At 45.2% G+C, this 27,584-nt stretch overlaps 1 protein-coding gene across 6 annotated transcripts in view; it reads right to left on the bottom strand.

The window, feature by feature from the left end:
* Positions 1-27,584, bottom strand: part of LOC102937746 (probable E3 ubiquitin-protein ligase HERC6) — a 62,937-nt gene that overhangs the window by 23,938 nt on the left and 11,415 nt on the right. For 2 of the 6 annotated variants that reach the window (XM_043545138.1, XM_037896860.2), the window contains 4 exons: positions 12,638-12,725; positions 7,859-8,018; positions 4,921-4,997; positions 2,405-2,632 (listed from right to left, as the gene is read on the bottom strand). In XM_043545138.1, coding sequence (XP_043401073.1) covers positions 2,405-2,632; positions 4,921-4,997; positions 7,859-8,018; positions 12,638-12,665 — 493 coding nt within the window. In that variant the 5' untranslated portion in view covers positions 12,666-12,725. Of the gene's footprint in view, positions 1-2,404; positions 2,633-4,920; positions 4,998-7,858; positions 8,019-10,272; positions 10,474-10,496; positions 10,909-12,637; positions 12,726-27,584 lie in introns of those variants that run through there. The other 4 variants (XM_037896858.2, XM_037896857.2, XM_037896859.2 and 1 more) reach the window with 4 other exon arrangements.

The following is a 27,584-nucleotide window of genomic DNA, read 5'->3' as shown; positions in this document are numbered from 1 at the left end:
ATTTGTAATCTACAAACAGACCACAGGTTTGGCTCATGGTGGGAAATCTTACAGGCTGAGCAAGAAACCCAAAGGGGGCTTGAAGATGCTGGCTTAAACATCTAGACTGCCAAACAAAACAACCTGCCACTCACGAACCTCACATTCCATATAGGTTAAATCTGGCCTAACAGATTCTCTGCAAATAGGGAGCCATCAAAATTTCCATCCAGACAGAAATTGCATATTGTTAGCTTGGCCAAAATGTTATGAGTATAATACTGTCACATTAACGTGCTGGTTTTTATACCATCCGCTTCCAAATGAATTGGTCATTCTTTCTGGTTTCCAAAGATCCTACTGTCTCCACAGCTGCCTGACCTGTGGGCCCTTTATACAAGCTGTGGAAATGTTTGGGTCTGAGCTGGCTGAATAGAGTCAATCATCTCATCTTTTCCTGTCCAAACACATCATTTTCCTCAAATTTAATCGCTGTTCACGTGATTCACTGATTTTCTGCAAATAGTTCTTACCTGGTACCTTGTTTGTAAGGGGGACATTAAAAAAAAGAGTTCAATGTTAGAAATTCAAGCTGTTTTGATTGGCTAGGTGGTATGTGTGACAGTCTGTCCCTCTATATTCACCCCTTTTAGAGGATTATGGTAAAACTTGTACAAAGTATGCACTGGGAGGTATCATTTGAAAACGCAGGATTTGCTGATCATTATTGTCTTGGTAAAATGTGTGTGGCAACACTGTATGTAAAGATTCTGCTGTGTGGTATTGCTGAGACATGTTGCAACCTGTTCTGGGGGCAGTCACAAACCAGTTCCTTAGAGACAAAAGGCTAGCCAAGGGCTCAGCCACGTGTCAACAAGATCAAATGGACCCTCAGCTGATTATGTGGCCACTCTTCCGCAGGAGAGAGGGTGTGGGTAAAGAATTGACATTTTGACAAAGCAGCAGCTTGAGCTTCCTGACAGACTTTCTGTCTCCTGAATGCCAGCTGGAGGTGATTCTTGTGGAAGAGAAATGGCTGGAAGAGCAGACATCCCAAACTACCTCTTCCTTTCTCTCCACCCTCAGCATCAACAACGCTTGAAAAACAAAGGAAGCAGCATTGGAGAGGGATCCTGACTGAAGGATTCAGCCAGTAAGACAGTTGGAACTTCTGCTGAGAGAGCCCTTTGCTTTGAATTCACTTAGCTTGTTAAGCATTAGTTACATTTTACCTTTTATTCCTTGTAACCAATTCTGATTTTTATGCCTTATTACTTGTAATCACTTAAAATCTTTCTGTAGTTAATAAATTTGTTTTATCTAACCCAGTGTGTTTGGGAAACTTCATTTGGGAGAACAGGATTTGTGCATATCATATTCCAGGGGTGGCCACACTTACTGGCCCTCCGAGCCACATACAACTATCTTTAGAAGTTCAAGAGCCAGCTCACACCTGCTGGGAGCTGGGGCTTCAGCCCCACTCCTGCTGAAGCCCCAAGCCCCAGCACGTGCTCTCCACAGGGCTGAAGCCCTGAGACTGCTCCCCTCCCCGCTGCACAGAAGCCCCTACCCCACTACCCCCCTGCAAGGTGAGGTCCTGAGCTTCTCCCCACGGCCCCCCGTCTGGTAGGTGGAGACTGGGAGGGAGTCTGGGGGACTTGCGAGCCTCATTTTAACTGTAAAAGAGTCGCATGTGGCTCACGAGCCACAGTTTGGCCACCCCTGTTATTCTATTAATGAAATAAAGGACTTTATATGAACTTGTATTGTCCAGGAGGGTGCTGGGCAGTACAAGATGCACATTTCTGAGGGGAAGTCTGGGACTGGGAGTTTGCTGGTGTTGCCCTGCAGCAGAGTTCATGACTGGCTGGCTACAGTACTCATACAGTATAGCTGGGAGTAACCTACTTGCTGGAGGCTGTGTGTGAGCAGACCAGGAGTGGTTGCTCTCACGGCGAAGCAGTGTAAAAGTCACCCCAGGTCGGAGAATTGAGGGGACACAGCTGTCCATCAGTCCAGATTGTACCCTGGGTAACGTCACAGGATGTTTCTGCTCCCTCTTTGGGTAGGTACAACTCATACAATCAGGCTTCCAGTGTGAATATGAATTCAAAATGTGTTTCCTGCAAACATTCTGCAAATTTTTGCTTAAAGTTTGCCGTTTTGGTGATTTCTCGCCAATAAACTCATTTGATAGAACATGAACAGAAGGCAAACACAGTTGGTGCAAATTCATTCAAACATTTACATATCCTTTCCCCCCTCATATTCATCTAGTTCTAGTCATGGTTCATTCTAGCGAACAGTGTAAGTCCATCCCAGCGAACAGTCTAAGTCCATCCCATTATCTCAGGAGAGTCTATACAACGAGAGGAAATCTGGAATTAAGATGGAGTTTCCTTGAGAAATGAAAGGATAGAGTTACCTCTTGTATTAGCGTGATTTAATCCCAGCTGCCGTGCGTTGTTCCTTCCCCACCCATACACAACTCCTGAGAGAGACAGCGCAAAGGTGTGTCCCCCGCCGGCAGCAACCTGAGCCAAGGGGATCGCGTTGAGAGATGTGACATGCTGTGGGCTAGGCTGGGAGGGGGTTTCTTTACCCAGGCCCAGCTGGCCATGGGTGTTCTGTCCCCATGAAAAGACTCTGCCATCTTTATTTTTTTTAAAAGAAAGAGAGAAACAAAGTAAAAGACGACACACCTTCAAGCAACACGTGCACTAACTAGCTCACTAAGAGCTGTGAAAAATTATGCCCCTGATGTGAACTTGATGCCACAGAGGAGGACAGATTTACCACTCAGTCAAGCCACATAAGGGTGAATTCTATGCTCACTAATCCACACACTACCCCAATGACTGTGGGGTGTGATGACAACTAAATTTGGCCCATATCCATTATTCCTCATGCTTGTGATTTGGCAAATACCTGGAGCTGCATGACATTGTGCTGACAGAATAATTTTACACAGCTTGTGTTGGTAGCAAACTGAAATGAGTATTTGTAGTTTCCTAATCCATCCAAAGCTGAGGAATCAGGTAGTCCTGTATGCTCATAGAAACTATGTTACATCTTTCATCTAACAATAACAAATAATGAACGGAGAATGCTTTTCTCAGTGTCCCTTCTACCATTTTAATGCCAGTGAACCTGTATAACAAGATAAAATACCACCCTCTTAACATGACACCCTATGCCAAAGGCATATATTTAATGTAGTGCTCATGACAAGTGCCAGATTGACAGCCCTGAACCCAGTGCCTTCTGTTTAGCCACAGAACAAGTACAGAACGGGCAACAGCAGAGGAAGCTTCTTCTCTGCCCATTTAACCATCCGTGCTGGATGTAAGACGCCTCACTGCATGTAGCAGTAATTGTGGTTCCCCACTAGGAGAAGGAAGAAGGGACACATTCATCTCTTTATTACTGAAGATGGATTTTAGCTATCAAATGAACAACTCCCCAAAAGAACGTGGGGAAGATTTTTGACATTTTCTTATCTAAATAGCAGTTTTGAGAAGGGTTGCCTTCCCATCACAGACAACACCCAACACAATAGCTGGTTTCAGAGTAGCAGCCGTGTTAGTCTGTATTCGCAAAAAGAAAAGGAGTACTTGTGGCACCTTAGAGACTAACCAATTTATCTGAGCATAAGCTTTCGTGAGCTACAGCTCACTTCATCGGATGCATTCCGTGGAAAATACAGTGAGGAGATTTATATACACACAGAACATGAAAAAATGGGTGTTATCATACATACTGTAAGGAGAGTGATCACTTAAGATGAACTAATACCAGCAGGAGAGCGGGGGGGGAGAACCTTTTGTAGTGATAATCAAGGTGGGCCATTTCCAGCAGTTAACAAGAATAATGTACATGGCAGAGGGGCATTGCTGGCACATATCACATTGGTAGATGCACAGGTGAATGAGCCTCTGATAGTGTGGCTGATGTGATTAGGCCCTATGATGGTGTCCCCTGAATAGATAAGTGGACACAGTTGGCAACGGGCTTTGTTGCAAGGATAGGTTCCTGGGTTAGTGGTTCTGTTGTGTGGTATATGGTTGCTGGTGAGTATTTGCTTCAGGTTGGGGGGCTGTCTATAGGCAAGGACTGGCCTGTCTCCCAAAGTGTGGGTCATTACACAAAGTAAAACTATTTCCCCATGTTTATTTCCCACCCCCCACTGTTCCTCAGACGTTCTTGTTAACTGCTGGAAATGGCCCACCTTGATTATCACTACAAAAGGTTTTCTTTCCCCCCACCCCACACTCTCCTGCTGGTATTAGCTCATCTGAAGTGATCACTCTCCTTACAGTGTGTATGATAACGCCCATTTTTTCATGTTCTGTGTGTATATAAATCTCCTCACTGTATTTTCCACTGAATGCATCTGATGAAGTGAGCTGTAGCTCACGAAAGCTTATGCTCTGATAAATTGGTTAGTCTCTAAGCTGCCACAAGTAACACAATAGCTAACGCTTTGACAAAAAATGTTACTAGCAGCTCCTTTGTGAGCATAACTAACCAATGGCTAACTTGGCCCCACTGGGCTTTTTCAGAAATGAGGTACTAAGCATTATTCGGGCTGTAAGAAAAACAGAAAAAGATAAATTGACATTTGCCCGCATCACACTGATTGCTCTGCTTGTATATTGTATCCCTTTGCCGTCCCTTTTCTCTGTCTCATCTATTAGACGGTAAACTCTTCAGGGCAAGGACTGCGTACTACTCTGTGTTTGCATTGTACCTGACACGATAGGGTTCCATTCTAGGTTGGTCCATGAGCACTACCGTAACGAGCATGATTAATAACAATAGTTTCTGTTAAAGGAGTAATGGATAACTTAACATCTGACTTACACATATATTAACTGCACCAAAGAACAGAATTGCTTGCATGGCACTTTGGAAATAATTTAAGAATGAAATGTGTATTACCTTGTGCAAGTGCAACCGAGTGATAGTGCCCACAGGTGACTTGTATTATTCTGAGAGCAGAAAGGCCGTCTATTTTCCTGTAGTAGAAACAGGACAGCCAAGTTAACTTGGCTTCTAGATCATATGAAAAACTCAATTATGTTTCAGAAAACAGATAATGTAATATTATATTTTATAACACTGACTCTGCAGTCTCTGTTTTACCTTTGCCTGGCCATTAGCCAGTCAGAGTTTTCTGCAATAGGTTGTTTCTCCACTACTTAAGATAGATGCATATAAATGTGTCATTTGGACTCTGACTTAATTTGTCCTGTGCTTCAGTGGTCTATTATTCACACAGAGGTGAACGTGCACTGTATTTTGAACCTATTCGGAATAGATTCTTACACATCCACTGCAATGTAACTTTGTTGACAGCAAAAGTATCCATATATAAGCATTACAGCTGGAGAGCATAGCTACAGCTAAAGTTAAGGTTCCCTGAACATGCCCATGCTAACAAGACTTTTGCCTAGAACTTTGTCAAACTTTCACCTGGAGGGGTGAAACTTTCTGGGTCTGGTTTCTTCCTAATGATGAATGTCTTTAGAAAGCTCAAGCAAATATTGTTCTGCTGTTTGTTTTACTACAAAGGCAGGGTGGGAAACAGAAAGCAAACATAAATGTTAATAATGGAGAAAATGTTGTAAGGTTGTTTTTTTAAGAGCTTGGGTGTCTTAGCAGTTTGGAACAGAAACTAACAATTTAGCATGAAGATTGTTTATAGATCAGATTTTTTGGTAGTCTAATGAAAATCCATTATGGATTGGATTATGGATCACTTGATGATTACCTGTTCTGTTCATTCCCTCAGTGGCATTGGCCACTGTCAGAAGACAGGATACTGGGCTAGATGGATCTTTGGTTTGACCCAGTATGGCCGTTCTTATATCTGAATTTTAAGGGTCTAAAAAGCATGCTATATTTCTTAATTATAAAAGCTTCTTTTCTAATAGTGCTCTCTGAGTATACTCTGTTGGTATTGCCTATGCATGTAAAACAAACTTGACTGGAGTTTTAGACTGTTCCAAACATTTTGAAAAACCCCGTCTCTTCTACAGACTTCCTGGAGGAGCCATGTTTGATATGGCATAAGGTCATCCAGACTGGGTCTATTCCATGTGCTAAATTCCCACTTAAGCCTGTGTGTAGAGTGCTTTTAAGAATGGGCCCAATATTTTTCACTAAATCATTTTCAAGTGTGAGTTTTAATACACTGCTTACAATTTCCCAACCCCATGCCCAGCAAGCAGATAGAAAGGGCATGCATGGGAGGGTGGAGTGGGGAATAACTAACTAACTAAAAATGTTGTCTTACAAGACTGAAAAACAACATTATGAATGGGTAAAGAAGTGTTAGAGTTTCATCTGATACAGGATCAGAGCATTTTGTTCCTGAGTTCAGCAAGGCCTCAGAATTTAATATGCCAGCTAAACTACTCCTCGCATGACCAAACAGTCATGGTCTGGTCAAGGCGATTCTTCTTCCGTGGTGTACAGATGTTAGTGACTATTTTACAACATTCACTGGCTTTTTTAGAACTTGATGTGCTGAGGAGTTATTTGCATCCCTGCTGGTGAGGAGAGGTCTAGTGATCTCCTGCTGGGGAGTAAAGTCGGGGAAGGAAAGACTTAAGGTCAAGGAAAGAGCAGGCACCATCCCACCACAAGGATTCCCCTAGGGAAGTGCAGCTTTAAATTGGTCATTCCCCCATAGCATCATCCCTGAGCCATCACTGCCACATCCCCTTTCTGACCAGCACCACCCACTTTTGGATCTTCTCTGTTTGGCTGCTACCCTCTTCCCCACCCCCACAACAAACTATAAGCTCTAGAGCTTGATCCTCAATTTTCGGTGCACCCTGCAAGAGAGTTAAGACCTGTTCCCACGCTTCTTGCACAGCCTAAACTTTAGTCAGGATTAAAGGGCGCTGAAGTAGCTGATCTGGTCTTTGATGCATCCAACTTTGTGGGAGGAGGAGGGATAAGGGAAGGAGAGGTAAACAACAATTCTCCTTAAACAGGAAAGAGACAGACAGAAATATACTTGCTATAAAAACAACAAAGGGTTTGTGGTCGTACTGTTTGTGCTTTACATTTCCGTATACCATTCAGTAGTCATGTCATAAACATGTCAGATGCAAAATGGTTAGAAAAAGGTGTATTTGACAAAGCAACCTAACTTGCATTGATCTGACATTCGCGGTGGGGGATGCAAAACAAATGTCATTTACAAGAACAACTAACAGGATTATGTGAAATAAATACATGTCTCCCCTACTTTAACTTGTGGCTGCACCACTGCCCAAAAATTGCAGGGGGCAAATCCTGCTCTGGCACTGACTTCCACTGGAACACTTATGCCAGAGCTGAATTTAGTCCCATATTCACAGATGAGTGCATGTCCTGATATTTATAAATAAGTCCTGTAACTGCACTTGAAAAAAAAATCTGAAATCCTCAAGCAGTTTTCTCTCCATGCATGCCGAAGCCTACATCACCCCAATATAGTTAGCAGAAAAATCTCTTCTAAACAAGCTGCAAACAATTCAGGTGATGTTGAACCATTTATGGTTCCCTCATTTATGATAAAAGAAATCATACAGAGACAAAGTTAACTTGTGGATGAAATGCTGTGTTTGGGTAAATAAAGAACATGCTATGCAAGAGTGGGAAACCACGCACAGCATCTAAATACTCTTACACCTGTTTTGAGACAGCTATATGTGAGATTCAATGCTCTGCAAACTTCCCCCAAAACTCAACTTTTCTCTCTCAGACCTTCCAGGTCCAGTCCTGACCAATGTCAAACTGGGCCAGATTCTGTAGTGGTTTCGTGATGTGCACAAATGGGGACCATACAGTGAGTCTGAAACATTACGCTTAAATGGCTACTTACTTCGGGATTAAACTTTGTTCCTTAAATTCTCCAGTGCCCAGCTGGCCTTCAGACCCAGCTCCCCAGGAGAAGACCTTTCCTTTGCTGCAAACAGCCAGCGAGTGTTCTTTTCCACAGCTCACATGAACAATAATCTGTGCTTCTAAAGCTTGAATTTGTTCTTTTTGGTGGGGAAAAAAAGTTATTCAGAGGTTACAGAAAGAAAAGATATACACAAACCCTACCTGCCAATAGCAAAGGATTAGTCATATAGCAACACTCAGCTCCTGGGGGAAGAAATTCACATTGGTGATTCCTCCCACTAATTAAGAAGTAGCATAAATAGGCTCTAAATGGAGTTTCCTTCCTCTACTGGAAAGATCAAGGCTGACACAGGACCATGAGCGTGTTGGTTAATACAGAGGAAAAACAAGAGCACTCTCAGGTTTCTAACACTTAACACTAATGTGCCTTGGGAAAAAATTATGGCAGTACCACAAGAATATAAGAGAACTTTTATACGAATGAAATATTTAAACACATCAGCCTAAAATCTTAATTCTCCTTTCACAGCTTTTCATTTCTCCTAACTAGGTTTGCTAATTACCAATGTTATTGTACTTTTACTTGAAAAGATGGGTTGAGAGAACTTTCTCTCTTCCTTGGTGCTGGAAATAAGTCATAAACCAAATTTGTAGCAATAATTTTATTGGTAAGAACAGACCATGATCTCTTTTGTATAGAATTATGACTTCAATGCAGGAAAAATCAGAAAGTAGGCTGAGATGGACAAAGCACTAATATTTAAATAGCTTCAAAAACAGTAAAAAGAGAAAGGAGGGGGGGAAATTTAGCCAAGTAATTGTCTTTGTGTAAAATTCTATTTTTATCCAGACTTACAGCAATGAGACAATCCTTCCACTCTCCTGATTTTGAACCTAAAATTTTGCCTTGCCTTTATAAAGCTGTTATACGCTGGTTGGAAATAACATTATTATAAATATATATTTTGAATCTAGATAACAGAATACAATTCTGCTTTAGATAGGGCTTTGACGATCCAGGCAGCAAGAAGAGAAATAAGCAAAGGAAAGAGAGGCTGGTAGAGAACTGTTAATAGAGAAAGCAACTTTCCTATTCCAGAGGAATGGAACACAGCCCCAGGAGCAAGAAAGAAGACAGAAATTGTGAGGAAAGTATAAGAGGAGAGCAGGGAGAGGAAAGGAGTGGATTCACAGGGGAACAGCTCTATGTTTACTTTTGAACTCAATAGAAAAAGAAAAGGAAGCAATGAGATGGAAAGGAGACAAAACACATTGCTTCCTGATTGGTCACATTCCAGCCATAAACAATACTAGTAACCAGGCGCTAGAACAATGGTGAGCAACCTGCGGCCCGTCAGGGTACTCCGCTGGCGGGCTGCGAGACAGTTTGTTTACATTGACCGTCCGCAGGCATGGCCGCCCGCAGCTCCCAGGGGCTGCGGTTTGCCATTCCCGGCCAATAAATAAATAATATATAGAGGTGAGAAATAACAGACCTCAACTCTATTGTCCCTCTGCAAATTTGTGCACAGAGTCAATCCCTTACCTCTCTCTAAAAGTGAAAAGTTTCAAAAAGTTCAGTAAATAGAAGATTGTTGGGGGTGGAATAGATCTGGACAAGGACAAGAAGTCTGGAGATAAATGTGAAAAGTAAGGGACATATGCTTTTTTTCTAAAATATTATATTTGCTGTTGAAGAAAAAAAATCCAGAATACTTAATGTTGTTGTTTTAGTTAAATAAAACAATTTAAATGTCTGTCTGGTGATCTCCTCTTAATACAGCATGGCAAGAAAATCCTCCAAATATTAATGATTAACCTGTTGAACTGGAGATTCTAGGTGAACTTCAGAAATATCTGCTTCAATTACTTTTGGTAAATGAAATACCCAAACAATCATTCATTTTCTGATATAGCTGTAAACCTAATCTGAAACGTTTTCAAAATAAATCAGTTTACAAATGTATAGTTGTACCTTCTAAAAATGAAACCTAAAAATGAAACCTCTCTGGGTTGTGAAGAATAGGTATTAAGGATACAACAACAAACAGGAATGCACTTTTATGTAGAAAACTATGATTAAATCGAGTCTTCCTGACTGCTGATTTAAACTATGATTTAAATCAAATCCACCCTGGCACCGATATTGATTTGTAGGTGCAGAGAGGGCTGCCACCTTCTCTCGCTAGTCTCTCTCCGAGTTACCGGTGAGGAGGAGAGCCAGCCAGCCAGCCAGCCACAGGCAGAAAGCAGAGCAGCAGCTGCGGCTGGGTTTCGCTTCTCAGCAGCTGACTGCCCCCACCAGGAATCCGAAACCGAGAGTAGCAGCGACCTGGAGGCGGAATCCGAGACCTGCAGCTGGCTCGGCAGGAGGGAGAAATGGAAACTTACCGAGCGGGAGCGGCTTTCCCAGCCGGCTGCATACACCCAGCGGAACCCAGCTGGGCGCCTGCCCCGCCCCGCCCCAGAGCCGGGACAGCTCCGGCCCCAGCGACGTGGGTGAGGAAGAAGCACCGCACAGACCCCCTGCACCCAGCCCCCGGAACCACCCGCCTCGCCCCATGCTCCTGGCCCCCGGCGGCCCGAGCGGGGCAGGGCACTGCCCAGCCTCTTACCCGGCGTGTAGCTGCGAGGCGGGGGCCGCTGCCCCGGGCGGAGCCTCCTGCCCAGCTGCCCCCGGGCGTTGGCCCCGCAGGAGCAGACGGTGCCGTCGGGCCGCAGCAGGAGCGTGTGGCGCTCCCCGCAAGCCGCTTCCAGTAGCGTCTGGCCGCCGCCGGCCTCTGGCCCCCGCCGGCACCGCACCGGCGCGCCGGCTGCCGCCTCGCCCAGCCCCAGCTGCCCGCAGGAGCCGGCTCCCCAGCAGTACGACATGCTAGACCGGTGGCTGCGGCGGCGGCTGCTTCGCCCAGCCTCTGCCCCGCCACCGGGAAACCTGCTTCCGCCCTCTGTGTCAAGCCAGCCCAGCCCAGCCGGCCCCTTTCCAGCCTGCCCTGCCTTGCAGCTGGGGTGGGGAGGGAGCTTGCCCTGGGGCCCCTTCCCTGGCATTACAGGGGGCCTTGGAGGAGAGAGAGAAGGCGCCTCTGTTCAAAGTCACCCAGGGCAGTGGGGCCAGGGTGACCAGATTTTATAGGGACAGTCCCGATAGTTGGGGCTTTTTCTTATGTAGGCTCCTCTTACCCCCTGCCCTCTGTCCCGATTTTTCACACTTGCTCTCTGGTCACCCTAAGTGAAGCACCCAACTCCCACGGGAGGGAGACACCAAAGGGCTCTACCTGCCTTTGGAAATCTCTCCCCCTAAGTGCTTTTTATGTGTGTACAAACAAAGCCCTAGCCCAGCAGCCTCCCCCAAACCAGAAAACAAACCCCAGCCAACCCGAGAGAACAGAATCAAACCACTTGCCCTCCTTTATCGACTACAGGCGTTTGGCCCACCCTACTCCTGCAGCCGCACCCAGCATCCATCTGCAGTGCCACTGATTTGCAATGGGCTTTGTGTGGGCACATGAAACCCACCCATCTGGAAACCATCGCAGGGTCAAAGCTGTATGCTGTACACTGTAACTAAGGCCATGTCTACACTACAGAGCTTTAGTCAGTACAGCAATGCCAGGAGAAGGAATTCTTCTGTGGGCATAGCTACATTAGCTAAATCCACAGAATACTCTTTTGCTGGCGTAGTTGCGTCTACACTGGGGGTAACTAATGAGAGTGACTTTTTCCTCATTCCTAGCCGATATAGCTATGCTCACAAAACTTTGTAGCATAGACCAGGCCAATACTCTGTTAAAAGACGCCATGTTCTCAGCTGGCCAAGAGGTTCCACATTTTTGCTAAGGAACTGGGGCAAACCAAAGCCTGAATTTTAAATGTTAAGCACATGGGTAATTTACGCACATGAACAGTACCATAGAAATCAGTGGGATTACTCACATTGGCAAAATTACACACATTTAAATGTCTGCAGGATTGAAGATCTTGACTCTAATAGGAATCTAATCGGGATATGGTTAAAATGGCAGAACTTTCCTAGTATGGATGCAGTTATACTGGCATCAGTGTTTATAGCAGTGTAGTTTATGCCAGTTCAAGAAGCAATATACTAGTATAACTGTGTACACTTAGGGCTTATACTGGAATGATTATATTGGTTAAAAATTCACACCCTTAACTGATACATCAGTATAACTTTTCTAGTGTAGACCAGTCCTTACAAGGAGTACCATGGGTTCGTTAGTGTTCACACAGAGCAGACGGGGACATGATTTTTTATGGCAATCAGAAAGAGCCACAGAGTAAATTACATGGTATTCAGTGTATCTGACAGATTTGGGGGTTCAGTTCAGACCAGTAAGGGATTGGGACACTGCCAGTCCTGTAACCCTGGGTGCCTAAAATACTCTGCTGTTGGGCAGAGCCATCCCTTGGGTACAGCGAATCGGGGTGACCACTCTGGGCCCCATGCTTTGGGGGTCCTTGCAGGCTGGTGCAATTGACCTGGCATGGTCGATCCCGGAAGTGACGGGTCAGTCCTGGAAGTGACAAATTCATCAGTTCCGCCCTGGGCTCCACACACCCGTAGGGATGGCCCTGCTGTTGGGGCTCACAGCCTGGACACCAACATCCAGCAGACAAGCGTGCAGTTCCTTGAGCGTCTGTGTGCCATGCAGCCCTCGTTCCACTCTCCGACCCCAGCAGCCTGTCTACATCCTGATCTCCACCAGCCTGGGTTACTACTTTTAGGGTGAGCGCAACACACCTGCAGTCTTGAAGTTCCCCAAAACCATCTGCCTGGAAGCATCCAGTCATCTCCTGGAACGCTCAGAAGTAATAAGGTTTGCTGCTCCCTTAAAGAGATAAAAGTACATCTTATTACTGTAACTGGAGTTAACAATCACTTCAATTCAAACACAGCACTGGATTGGTTTAGATTAAAAGTAAAACAAGTTTATTAATAAAAAGAGGTCGATTATCACTTGTACTTGAACTCACTTAACAACAAAAATGGTTACAAGCAAATAACTTTACTTACATGAGCATACATGCATAAAGGTGTTTCAATAATAGGTCCTAAATTTTGCAATTTATACTCTTTAGATGGCATTTCTCTTTTCTTATACTACATTTTACAGGAAAAATGTGTGTGAATCTACAGAAAAGTGAAAAATGATTAAAGGATTAGAAAACAGTTCTTACAGTGATAGACTCAAGGAGCTCAATCAATTTAGCTTAAAGAGAAGGCTAAGGGGTGACTTGATTACAGTTTAAGTATTTACATAAGGAACAAATATTTAATAGTGGGCTCTTCAATCTATCAGAGAAAGGTATAACATGATCCAATGACAGGAAGCTGAAGTTGGGCACATTCAGGCTGGAAATAAGGTATACATTTTTAATGGTGAAAGTAACTATTGGAACATTTTGCCAAGATTCACAGTGGAATCACCATCACTGACCATTTTAAAATGAAGATTGGATGTTTGTCTAAAAGATCTGCTCTAGGAATTATTTTGGGGAAGTTCTAGGACACGGGGTCAGACTAGATGATCACAGTGGTCCCTTCTGGCCTTAGAATCTATGAATGTCAGGCAGTTCCCACAGTTCAACTTGGCTAATTCATAAAGTGGACTCAACAGCTGACAAGAGCTTCAGTGTTCATGGTCAAGATGTTGATGATTTCTGTGATGTGTTCTCATCTGATTGCAATGTATTATAATGCACAGACAAATTTCTGTTTGAAAGATGATTTGAGTCAGAGTGTAACAATCCTCACTTGGGGTTGGTCAGGAAGTGTGGCCGAGTGGTTAGGGCTATGGCCCATGACGAGCAGAGGGGTTGTTGGTAGACGAGCCCAGGTGCTCCCACTCCACCAGGCTCCAACCCAGGGCCTTTTTGGGCTGTTAGTGATCTGGCAACCAAAGCTGCTTAAGGCTGCCCTCTCTGAGTCACTTCCTACCCACCCAAGCTAGCTCAGTCCAAGGCTTCCCCTGCTTGGGTAGTCCAAACCAAGAGAATAAAAAGGGATTACCAATGTCCAGGATCCATATGTGAGGAAGAGGGGAATGTTCCATGCTCTGACTGTTTCTGGGGTGGGTCCTCCCTCCCTCCCTTCTGGGAGGGCCCTTTGGGACAGTTATCTTAGAGATTTCAGCCTTTAACTTTGCTCTGCACTGCAGGAATCACAGGCCTGCCCCCAAATAAGATGTTTCCCTGTTTTTTAATTCCTCTGCCACATGGAGCATTTGCTGCAGGTGTGGCAGGGAAGGGCTGGCTGGGCCCAAAGTAATTCGTTAATCCCTTGTTGCCCAGTGTGGGGTTTGCACACCCCATCACACACAATCTAAGGAATGTTTTAATGTTCCATTACGAAGTGAGTTTGTTTAGCTGTTTATGGATTCATTTGGTCACGTAGACTCCTTTCTGATATATTCCATCTCTTCTCTCTTTCCTCTTCCCCGAGCCGTTTCCCATTACAATCACACAAGATGATGCATCATGTCACTTTAGCCCACAACATCAAGAGTTATGATGACACACAATCACCAGAATTGGGGAGCTCCCACACTCCCTTTTTGATCTACTTTATCCACTAGTTGAGAGCATTCCCTGTCATGCAGGCCCAGAGCCAGGCCCTGAAAGGGATTATCTGACTGTATAAGTACGTAGCTGGATCACAACTAAGGGATGTTTAAAATCTCTTCATAATGAGCTACTGAAACATGCCTTAGACTCTGGCTCAAATCATCTTTCAAACAGAAGTTTGTCTGTGCATTATAATACATTGCAATCTGATGAGAACACATCACAGAAATCATCAACATCTTGACCATGAACACTGAAGCTCTTGTCAGCTGTTGAGTCCACTTTATGAATTAGCCAAGCTGAACTGTGGGAACTGCCTGACATTCATAGATTCCAAGGGCAGAAGAGACTATTGTGGTCATCTAGTCTGACCTCCTGTGCAACACAGGCCATAGAACTTCCCTGAGTTAATTCCTGCTTCAAGTCTAGTAGCTGTGGTTAAACTAGCATGTATCTTTTAGAAAAACATCATAACACCAAACAGAAAAACATATATAAAAATGATTCAATTTGAAAGGAACAGATTGAGCCTAGCACCTGATCAGCATCACTGGTGATATTATTAAGGAAACTCTGTCAACTTGAAATCTAGCCCATTTTAAAAAATATGTCAAATAGTTTCAGATGCTACTCCTGTCCCTGGCTTCATCTGCCAATTTTGCGGTTTTATAACTTCATTTTCCTATTTGATAGATGGGTTGTCACTCACCTGTCACTGTGTGAAAACCCCAGACAGCCAAAGCAACAAACTGACTAATCAAGGCTGCGTTCCTGCAGGCACATTAAGAACTTTGGCTTCAGTGGGACAACTCGTTGTCATGGAGTATGGGGTAGTCAAGGCCCTGCACCCGCTACTTCCTGCGATTCACCGTGACTCCCAGCCAGCCAGCAAAACAGAAGGTCTATTAGACGACAGGAACACAGTCCAAAACAGAGCTTGGAGGTCCAGACAACAGGACCCCCTCAGTCAGGTCCATCTTGGGGGGCAGCGAGCCTAGACCCCGGCCCTGGATCTCCCTCCATTTCCCCAGCCAGCTCCAAATTGAAACCCCCTCCAGCCGTCTCACCCAGCCACACAGCCCAGCTCCTCCTCCAGCCTTTGTCCAGTTTCTGGGCAGAAGGTGTCACCTGGTCCCAGCCCCCTCCTGGCTCAGGTTATGTGCTCAGGTAGCCACACCCTGATATCCCATCACCAATGCAGACAGTACCAGTAACTACCCCGCAACACTCCCAGGTCAATCCTCCCCACTCCCTACTCCGTCACACTCATATGTGTACATCTATTCTTGTGCGCTAGTATTTGCAGGATCAGGACCTTACAGTGTATACAGAGGAGAGAGTGAAACTAACTAGGCACAAAGAGCTACTGAATGCACAAGCTGGAAAAAAATGGAGGAATCTCTATATTTTTCATTATTCCAGTCATTCTGGATGTTACTTGCAACAATAGTAGTAAAATATTTTTGGACAGAAGTGAGATTTTTAAGTTGATTGTCCCTTGAGCCCAGAGTTGTTTTTAATCATAACTACTATCTGTTGTTGGGTTTTGTTCGGCCACCCACCACCATGGTACCTGAGTGCCTTCCCTGTAAAATCAATAGCAGTTGCAAAGTCCTTTGTGGACTTCTTGGAGTCTCTGGCACTTCTGTCACAACCTCAGCCTGATCACCTGATGCCCCAGGCAGATTGGTAACATAAATCTGTCACACTTCTTCCTTTTCAAGGTCAAAACTCTGCTTGCGACAGGTTTGGGGATTTTTTTGGGGGGGTGGTGGGAGAATTGGTCGGGTTTGGGAATGAAAGGGGTGTTTGTATTGTGAGCATCACTTTTGGTCTTAAAGAAGAAGGTTTTGCAGCATTTCCTAAAGATGGTCAGCTGCTGGATTTGCCTGATCTCCTCTGGAGGATTGTTCCGTAGCTAGATCCTCTTGATGGAAGAGACTTTGTCCCCAACTCTCACATGCTTTGTCCTGGGTGTTGTGGTCTGCATTGTCCCAGAGGAGCGCTGATATCACGATGATTCATAGATGGAAATTTGGACTTTGATATAGCTGAGGCTTGAGGTATTAATCGCGTTGGAGATTCGAACCAAGGCCTTAAACTGGTACGGGAAACTTACTGAGAGCCAGTGACGGGACTTATGCCTGAGCTTGATGTGCTTGCAGCAGCTTGAGCCATAGAGAAATTGGACAGTTGCTTTCTGTACCAGTTGGAGAACATGCATCATCTTCACATTCAGCTCCGACACAACGAGTTATGAGGTATGTCGACGCAGCAATCTGGGTAGGTGACAGCAGCCTGTGTAGACATTCCTAAGTTTAGTTTTTTCTAAACACAAATCCCAATAGCAGCGAAGCCGTGGCAGCACGGACGTCAGTATAGGACAGCTACCTGGGTAAGTACCCCTTCACTGCTATTGTACTCACAGCTAGCTAGATCAAAGCTAGCTCAGTTATGGCTGCATGTGGTATAGTCACACCTCCAGCGGCAGTGTAAACATACCCACAGTCCTCCACCCTGGAGATAACAAATGCATGGAGTACTGTGGGTAGGGCCCCATCTAGGGGGAAGGGATGGAGTTTCCTGGCAAGCTGGAGATGAAAGCAAGCATTTTTGGAAATTGATGCTACTGGACTAGCCAAGTATACCGAGGAGTCAAACAGGGCCTGTCGGCTTCGCACCACTCTGATGAAAGTGGGTTGTGTGCCTTTGACGGCAGCTGGAGACCACATCTTGGCCAGCTATTTCAATAACACTCTTCTGTAAACCATTAGCTTTCTTCTTTCAAGCCCTTAGGATTTATGTGAGCAAGCTAACAGAGATTACATCAAAACTGACATTGTTCCCTCTCCTTTACAATAGAACAGCTCTTTAATTACTAATAGTATTTAACAAAATCAGGGGCTAGTCGGACAGATAACTTGGTTATTGTTCTTTCTTTTTCACCATATTTCACACACACAAAATTCATTTTAGTGAATAAATATTACCCCTGCTATATGACTGGAGCCAAATAACCTATTTTATGTAGTAAGGTTACTGCCCTTACAGCATTGTTTCCCAAGAGTGTGGGATGCACCCTCCTGGAGGGGCATGGCAGACTAGCTGGGGAGGAGGGGAAGAGTTGGGACAGAGCTTTCAACTGTTTTCCAGAACCTCAGCTTTCAGTTGTTTTAAAAAGTAAGTCTCTAGTTATTCTAGTTGTGAAAAAGAGCATGATAAATATGGCCTGGATATAAGTGATGTGGTGATGTCTGCCTGAATTTGCAGAGAGGCTGAAACAATAACTCTGAGGTGTGACCTGTCCCATTCATTTCAATGCTGCCTGCTAACTCAGATGCCAGTGCTGATACTTTAAAAGTCAACATTGTAAATGTTTGTGGAGCTTGTCAAAGCATGTAAGACAACAAAGGAAGAGACCTAAGGAAGAGCTCCGTGAAGCTTGAAAGCCTGTCCCTTTCATGAACAGAAGTTGGTCCACTAAAAGATATCTCGCTCACCTTGTCTCTCTCAGGAAAGGAAGTGTCATTTTATGAGGAGCTACACCAGTGTTTCCCCGGGTGTAGGTTGCACAGAGGCCTAGCTGGAGATGAATACATGTAGATAGGTTGGTCTTTACTAGTACATGGCAGCATTCTGAGGTGGAGGGCAGAACAAACAGTTATTTTCCTGAAAGAGGGATTTGGCTTTCAAAAGTGAGGGAAATTAACTTTCCAAACAATTTTGAAAGGGCTTAAAGAGTTGAGTAATCAAATCAACTGTCTGTAACTCTACAGTGCCTCAAGTGCATATCTGTGTGACCATTTGAATCAGAAATACAATAACCAAGGAGAAAAGGAGAACTTGTGGCACCTTAGAGACTAACAAATTTATTTGAGCATAAGCTTTCATGAGCTACAGCTCACTTCATCGGATGCATTCAGTGGAAAATACAGTGGAGAGATTTATATACATAGATACCCATAGTTACCACACCCATTGTTTCATGTTCTCTATGTATATAAATCTCCCCACTGTATTTTCCACTGAATGCATCCGATGCAGTGAGCTGTAGCTCACAAAAGCTTATGCTCAAATAAATTGGTTAGTCTCTAAGGTGCCACAAGTACTCCTTTTCTTTTTGCGAATACAGACTAACACGGCTGCTACTCTGAAATAACCAAGGAGTTTATAACAGAAAACCCTGATTGTTGTTGCGTTCCCATGTTGAAGAGGATAAGATGATTTCAAGGCCTTCAGTGTCTTGAAAAGTCACCTGTGCACAAAACCAGTGCTGCAAGGCTTGAATCTCAAGGTTACTTTACTTAACTTCTGTTATTATCCAAGTCGATTGATATGTATGCCTAGCTTCTGCACTGCTGCAAGACTAGACTTCAGCAGGTGTGTATGCTAGTTGTAGTTTCATATGGTTTCGCTAGATGGCATTGCACATCAGAATCTACGCATCCACAGACTGGATCACTGCAATATTGCATCAGCCTTTGCAACACTGAAGCACTGAGACATGCAATTGATAGTTGACATAAGTTTTATCTTCCCTAAGGAAGAAATGGACTTCATTTTGAGTAGAGCTGTGATGATTCCTTGAACTGGAATATTTTTAAACACAAGTCCTCCCATGTCTTTATTCTATGGCTGGCCTGGAAATATAGATAGACTAGATACTCATAATTCCAGTAGTATGTTGTTCTACTTAGATTATGAAGAATTTTTAGTTCATATTCAACTGATTAGTAAAACGTTAGTTGTCTTTTAGACAGTCCCAAAGTACTATTTAATAAAGTTTAAAATACTCCATTTTTAAAACTGTAAATGTTTGAATTTTTTAAAGCTATTTTTATCTCATGGTGGAGTCTGACCCAAACCCCTATGTTCAAACATCCCAGAACTTTGGCGCTCTTCAGACCTCAACCTTGTGACTCAGGCCCATCTTTGTGTTATACATTCAAACTCATTCCTTAGCGTCTGATGTGTGTTATCTGTTGAAACTGACGCTTTCCATTTCAGCTTTCTCCTTTTCTGTGGCAGTTGTTGTCTTTGAGATAACTGATACTCAAGGTCCAGCTGCTTTCAGCAACTCAACAGACAAAAAGGTAGTTTAAAAGGCATGCACGCACCTGCACACCGCTTTATGATCCTTTACAGCTATTTGAATATATTTTGGGGTTATTTTTGTTAAGTTATCCTGTTTTCTTTGAGTTGGTGGTGGCAGCTATACAGAGACATTGGACACCACAGTGTAGGCTGAGGAGAGATACTTCTGGATGTATTTTTTAATCAGTTTGTGGAATTTACTACCGTAAAAAATCACTGAGGCAAACAGTTGAGTGCTGTAGTTAAGGGGTCTGGAATATTAAGAAGTATATTATTAATAGATTTTAGGGCCAGAAGAGACCATTATGATCAGCTATTCTAGTGTTTCTCAACTGGTGCTTGTGACAACTGGGGGGTCACAAAGATGTTAACATTTTATTACAATCCAAAGCAAAGAAAATCTCATTTCCCAATTAGTCACACACTCTTACCCTTCAAGATCAAGTATTCTCTCTCAGCATCTCCACACACTCACTCTCTCTCATACACAGGCCTATCAATGTTAACACTGCTACATCTTTTTGTATTCTTATTTTTATAGTGCACATAATGGGAGAGTTGTGAATATTTCTGACTTCAAATAAGGGGTCATCTGCCTGAAAAAACATTGAGAAACGCTGATCTAGTCTGATCTAGGCAGCTACAGTAAATGTAACCAGGGCAGTTACACTAAGCTCAGATGCTGGGTGAAAATGTATCAGACTTCAGGACACAAGTTGATCTCTCACAGAGAGGTGTCAAGGAAAGTTTCTTCATGCAGTAGCATTGCAAAATTGGCTAGATACAGTAACAGGGTGTTTGGTTTCCCTTAAGGGAAGATGTGTAGGCCACTGCCAGAGGCAAGATATCAGATTGAGCAGAGCAGTTGTCTATTTTAGAGTACATTTACACTACAAACAATACACCAGCTCACCTGCGGTGCTGTGGCTGTAGTGTAGACACTTGCTGCAGTGAGAGAAGGGTTTTTCCCCTCACTGTAATTAATCCATCCCCTCTAGAGGTGGTAGCTAGGTTGAGGAAAGAATCAGGGCCGGTGCAAGGATGTTTCATGCCCTAGGCCCCCAAGCCCTGCAGCAGCTCCCCGCCCCCCCTTGCCCTGAGGCGCCCCCCCCCCATGGCAGCTCCGTGCCTCCCCCCGCCCTGAGGCGCCCCCCCTGTGGCAGCTCCCCGCCGCCCCCTCCCTTGGCCCGGGGAGCCGTGCGGCAACTCCCCGCCACCCCCTCTCTCTCTCTCCCTCCCCTCGGCCCGGGGAGCCATGAGGCAGCTCCCTGCCACCCCCTCCCTCTCTCCCTCCCCTCGGCCCAGGGAGCCACGAGGCAGCTCCCCGCCGCCCCCTCCCTCTCTCCCTCCCCTCGGCCCAGGGAGCCACGAGGCAGCTCCCCGCCGCCCCCTCTCTCTCTCCCTCCCCTCGGCCCAGGGAGCCATGCGGCAGCTCCCCGCCGCCCCCTCCCTCAGCCCGGGGAGCCATGTGTGGCAACTCCCCGCCCCAGCTCACCTCCGCTCCACCACCTCCCCAGAGCGCGCTTTTGGCTGCCCCCAACCACTTGGCACACTAGGCAACCGCCTAGTTTGCCTAGTGGTTGCACCGGCCCTGGGAAGAATTCTTCCTTTGACCTACCACTGTCTACAGTGGGACTTAGGTTGGCTTAACTATATCTCTCAGGAGTGTGAATTTTCCGCATCCCAAGAGACATAGCTAGGTCAACCTAAGTTTTAGGTATAGACTGAGTCTCAATGTGGCCACTTCTACATTCCTATAAAGCTGCAGCTGAAAGTGTAAATGAGAGCGGACATTGGGGCTTTTTGGTCCTAAGGATGTCAGAACTCCTGGCTTTCATAATCATTTTCAGTTAACACACATTAAAAGTTTGTCTGGGGGTGGGGGATAGGGTGGTTAAGTTGTGTTGGTCTCATGGCTGGTAATTAGTTGATGTGTGCTAAGGTGGTAAGAGGCATGCTACCGTTTTGGACTATTTATATTTTATACTTCCTATGCTTGTGTTTTTAATGCATGTGGCACGTACCCAGAGCTTTGGATGGAGTTTTAGTGTGGAGTTTCTTTTAGAAAAAGAAAACAAATAAAATAGATGCATTGACTATAATAAGTAGTGGAGGGATAATTCTCCCATATTTTGGTTACACTTTATCATACTGTGTCTAATTATATGGTAGTTACATGGAATTACAGTGTAATTGCAGGGGTTATGCTCTTTCGGTAACTAATTGCCCCAAATTCATATTAATGGAGGATTAGTGACATGACTGAATTACTAAATACACATTTTTTATAATCCTGGTGCATTATCTACATTGGCTTTATGCTATAGTTTCTCTCAGTCATGTGGGCTTACTCATACTCCTATTCATGTCAATGGAAGACTCCCATTGATTTCAATTAGTGTTATTACAGGCATTAAACCCCAGACCCGCACTCTAATGGCAGTGATACCGCGATGTAATTTCAGCCTCTGTATTACAAATTGTAACCAATTCTTTTTCCTTCCTTTTCTTTAGGTGTCTAATAATAAATTCTGACCCATATTTCTTTTGTTCCATCGTCACATTGAGCCTGATCCTGCATCCTTCACTGACATCCAGTTTATGGACAGCTGCTCTTAGTATTCCTGGCTGTGTGTGCTTAGGGTGACCAGATGTCCCGTTTTTAAAGGGACAGTCCCATTTTTTGGCACTTTTTCTTATATAGGCGCCTATTACCCCCCATCCCCATCCCGTTTTTTCACAGTTGCTATCTGGTAACCCTTTGTGTGCTGATCATAGCACAGCATCCATAAAAATAAATCAGAGATTCTCCTGAAGAAACATTACCCCAATGGGAAGGCCTAATGGTTAGAACTACAAACGGCTTAGCAGGAGACTATGGTTTAATTAATTACTGGCTCTGCAGTTGCTCTCTCAGGCTGAAATTCACTCTTATGTAGAAGACCTGCAAAAGGCCTACTCACCACTGGAGTCAAGTCCTTCTTAAGTCCTCAAAATAGGGCAGCCAGAAGAGCCGTACATTTCAGAGGAAAGGGCTGTTGATGAGGTAGGGAGGTATTTTTATTCATGACAGCGACAGCTTTCTAATGTGACTTTGTTAAGTAGCATACTGGTCAGTTTTCACAGTGAGAAAGCCAGACATCATTGCAAAGTGAGAAGCTGCTTGCATCATCCTTCTGAACCAGGAGCCAGGCCTGTGTTTAAAGTGACAGCAAGCCAAGGGGAACAACAAGGCCTCAGCAGCACTTTGAAAAAAAATACAGCTGGAAAAAAAATAAGACTGCTTTGTAGCTAACTGGGGTATAATGATAATGTTAGTTACGCACAGGAAAGGAAGGGTCCTACTTCACTTCCTTAGCATCATAGTGGCTGACAAGGGGGTCTGTTAACAGTACACCAACTTGATTTCAAGAGCTTTATGAAAAGGATTTGACTATTAGGAATGGAAATGTAAGATACATAAGAACAGCCACACTGGATCAGACTAGTGGTCCATCTAGCCCAGTATCCTGTCTTCTGATAGTGGCCAATGCCAGGTGCTTCAGAGGGAATGAACAGAACATAGCAATCATCAACTGATCCATCCCCTGTCATCCAGTCCCCACATCTGGCAGTCGGAGGCTTTGCCATATTGGCTAAGAGTCATTGGTGGACCTAAAGGAAGAAGCCAGTTAAGGGAATATGCTATTTACCCAAATTCCCCTGTCACTTTTAACTGGTGATAGAATTGCTTTTCACTTGCTTTCCAAAGGGGATTGTTCAGTGTTGCTGTTATGACTGCTGCATTTTGGTGATGGGTGAGTATTGTATAAACACAGTAAGAAACAGATGCTGTCCTGCAGAACTTTCAAACTAAATAAAAAAAGACAAACAGTGGGAAAAAGAGATGAAACAGAGTGAAAGTTGAAAAACATCTTAGTATTACTGTTTGTGTTTTGTTTACTGTAGATGGCATAGCCGGATGCAGGATTGAGGCTATATAGAATCCCACTGAAGCAGATGTTGCTGCAGGATTGGGCACCCAGGGACCAGATTTTTGAAGGTATTTAGCCACTGTAAAAGAGTGGCCTCCTCTAGGGCACCTCCTCATGGCAGCCTTACTAATAGCTCCTTGCCTCAGTTTCCCTCTTGGACAACCCAAAGGACTCCACTTCAGGATCTTACCTAAACAATTCTTCTCCTGGGGGCCAGTTTATTACAAGGACATTGTGCAGATAGGCTATAACTAAAGTCCCAAAGCATAGTTCATATCACCCCAGGGCACATAGTCCTTGTTCTCACTGTACCCCCACAGTGTCTTCCATCACAGGTAGGCCCTTATCCAGCGGCTTTTCTCCCTACGTCAGGACAGCCACCCAGACATTCCTTCTGGGGTGGAACCCTGCTCCTCTCAGCAGGAACTCCCACTCTCTGCTGGGAACATGCCTCCCACTCCCCCAGCCGTCTCACTGCTCCTCAGGGTCTAATACTCCAGCAAGGTCTGTCCACTGCTCCCCCTTCATTCAGCCCTCTCTGGCCATCTCGCTGCTGCTCCTGCCTCTGGCCCTCTGCAGCCCTTGCCCTCTGGGTTGGGGAAGGTCAGCTAGCAAACCCCTCTTATTGCTCTCCTGCCATCAGCCCTCTCCCAGGAAAAACCTTGTCTCTGGCAGGTCTCATCTGCTGCCCTTCTCCTGTCTGACTCCTGACTAACTCAGTCTGCTCTGACTGCTGAATGAGCTTCTATAGCTCCCCAGGTGCCGTCTTGCCCTCTTAAGTGGCCCCACTGGGAGCCTGTGGACTGGAACAGGAGAGCTGAGCCCAGTTTCATTTAGTGGGTCAACCACCCTCTTACAGCCACTAGAAATGCGGGCAAGGCACTTAAGTCCCATTAAGTCAATGGGAACTAAGCACCTAACTCACTTAAGTGCTTTTGGGAATCTCACTCGGGGCCAGATTGATAAGGGGGACTTACAGTGCTGCCCTGCCCCTGAATAGAATTCACTCTCTTGAGTTAGGTGCCCAGGTACAAAGCCTGGGGAGAGTTGGGCCCCTAAAAAAAGGAAGTCACAAAGCCAGAAACCTGAGTGAGAGGCCACCACCGAGCCAGTAGGAAATGCCAAGGAGCGCGATGTAGCCTAAGTCCTGTTTCTCAAAGCGAGTTAGGCTGAAGGAAGGTGCCTCCTTCTAGGGATTCACAGCCATGAATGCCTCTTCTGGAGCGAGGTTAGTGGTGTTTCCATAGGATGACCATATTTCCCAAAGTGAAAACAGGACACCACGTGGGGCTAGCCTGAGGCCCTGCCTCCAGGGTTGGCCTGCTCACCTGAAGCCCCCCACCCGCAGGGCTGGCAATGCTGCTCTGCCTGTCTGCCCCCAGCCCTTGAGCCCTGCCTCCCCCCCTGCACAGGGGTGGCCTTGCCGCTCGCCCCTCCACGGGCTCTGGTCCCAAAAGCAAGATAGGCAGGAGAAGCTCCCCGTTTGTAAGCCCTGCTGTGAGTTAGGCACTGGCTAGGGACAGGGCTTAGGCAGCTATACGTGTGTCCAGCTGCTCAAATGTAGCCACCTTGGGGCCTTTAATTGTGGAAACTTAGGGCTTGGCTACTCTTGCAAGTTAGAGCGCATTAAAACAGCTCCAGGCGCCCTAACTCCCGACCCATCCACACTGGCAAGGCACGTAGAGCACCTGAACTCTGCAGCTGGAGCACTCCCGGTACTCCACCTCAGCAAGAAGATTAACGCTTGCTGTGCTCCGGCTGAAACGCCCGGGCATCAGCATGAACAAGGTGTTGCATTACTGCGCTGCGATCGGCCTCTGGAAATGTCCCATAATCGCTTGAAGTCAATTGGCCACTCTTGTCATTGTTTTGAACTCACTGGAGGACTGCAGATATCCCCTTTCAAAGCACCGTTTCTGACAGCCGGCTGCTTCTCTGCTCCGGGACAAAGCAGCCATTAGTGTGGAATGCTGGGTGCGTGTGAGAGAGAGAGAAAGGCGGGGGCGGGGGGGAGGTCTGCTGCTGTCTGAACGTACAGGACAGAATGCTGACATGCTCTCAGCACCCCAAAAACCAACTCTCACTCCCCCCACATACACACAACACACTCCCTGTCACACTCCACCCCACCCACCCCTCATTTGAAAAGCACTTTACAGCCACTTGAACACTGGGATGCACTGCTCTCTGTGGCATTGCATGAGCTGCTAATGTGGCCACGCCAGTGTGCTTGAATCTGACAGTGTAAACACACGGCAACGTTTTCCCTGCTGCGGTCTCTGAAGGCTGGTTTAACTCCCAGCGCTCTACATCTGCAAGCGTAGCCATGCCCTTAGGTGCCTACAGGGTTGGACAGCAGCTGAGTGCGAGGCTTGGTGAATGCCAATGGTGCTTAGATCTTCCTTGTGAATTCTACCCTAGGTACCTATCTGCTTCTTGAAAATCTGGCCCTAAGTCAACAAACAACAACATCTGATCACATGAGCAGAATATGCTGCTAAGAATGCACTCAAATGGGTGATTTTATTGCTATAGAGCCAGATTTCCCCCCCAAAATCTTTTTTACTGTATTATTAGTGCTTCATTTTGGTTAGGGGTTCTGTGGCTTTTTGTGGTTTTTAAAATGTATCTTTTGATACTAAGGGATTTTTGTGGGAGGATGGAGGGATGTGCTGGTAAACAGCAGAACTGATTTCCCTGAGAACAGTGAGTGCTGCCAAGTTAAACCTTGGGCTGGCTGGGAGGCTGAGAGAGAGCGCTTATCAACAGCACTTGTAGGGCTGCTGAAGTCTGGCCCCGTGCAATTCCCTGTTGTGGGTGCTTTTCTTTGCTTTGGAGGAGGAAGAAACCTCACCACATGTGGAGGAATTAGACAGGTTCAACAGAAGAATCCAGGCCAGTTACTTAGCCTGGGGTCTGTAAATTATCAGATTGCAAGTGCTTCATGATTCAGTGTCAGGGATCCAAGTCAATGATCTTGTTTTGCAGAACAATAGATTAGAAATGGCTAAACTGTTAACAATAATCAATCAACCAGGGAGCTGGGGAAGTGCTGAGATCTGGGAGAAACACAGATGTTGCTGCAACATAGACAATGCCTATTATTGCAGTTGCAGGTAGAGTACAGGCACTCCATGTGTAGCTACATGCCACAGTGAAAGGCAGGCTGTGTCCACACTTGTTACTGGCGTGTAGCTATACAGAGCAGGGAAAGGCTCTTGCAGCAGGGAGGCAGTGGGCCATTAAACTCCAAAAAACAGCAGTATAGATCCTATCAGCATAGACATACCTTTAGAGGGCAACGTTCTGAGGGTAAAAACCTGGCCCCACTGAAGTCAATGAGAGTTTTGCCCTACAGTGGGAGTTTTAGCCTAGGCATTTCAGCAGAGATTGTATCAGGAAGAGAGAAAAGGAGTACTTGTGGCACCTTAGAGACTAACCAATTTATTTGAGCATAAGCTTTCATGAGCTACAGCTCACTTCATCGGATGCATACTGTGGAAAGTGTAGAAGATCTTTTTATACACACAAAGCATGAAAAAATACCTCCCCCCACCCCACTCTCCTGCTGGTAATAGCTTATCTAAAGTGATCACTCTCCTTACAATGTGTATGATAATCAAGTTGGGCCATTTCCAGCACAAATCCTTAATGACTTAACTTAGGCTTGAATAGAGACTGGGAGTGGCTAAGTCATTATGCAAGGTAACCTATTTCCCCTTGTTTTTTCCTACCCCCCCCCCCCCCGCCCCAGACATTCTTGTTAAACCCTGGATTTGTGCTGGAAATGGCCCACCTTGATTATCATACACATTGTAAGGAGAGTGGTCACTTTAGATAAGCTATTACCAGCAGGAGAGTGGGGTGGGGGGAGGTACTTTTTCATGCTTTGTGTGTATAAAAAGATCTTCTACACTTTCCACTGTATGCATCCGATGAAGTGAGCTGTAGCTCACGAAAGCTTATGCTCAAATAAATTGGTTAGTCTCTAAGGTGCCACAAGTACTCCTTTTCTTTTTGCGAATACAGACTAACACGGCTGTTACTCTGAAACCT

The sequence above is a fragment of the Chelonia mydas genome, chromosome 4 (assembly GCF_015237465.2).
Source record: "Chelonia mydas isolate rCheMyd1 chromosome 4, rCheMyd1.pri.v2, whole genome shotgun sequence".
Taxonomy (NCBI): Eukaryota; Metazoa; Chordata; order Testudines; family Cheloniidae; genus Chelonia; species Chelonia mydas.
This window is presented reverse-complemented; position numbering and strand designations above follow the sequence as displayed.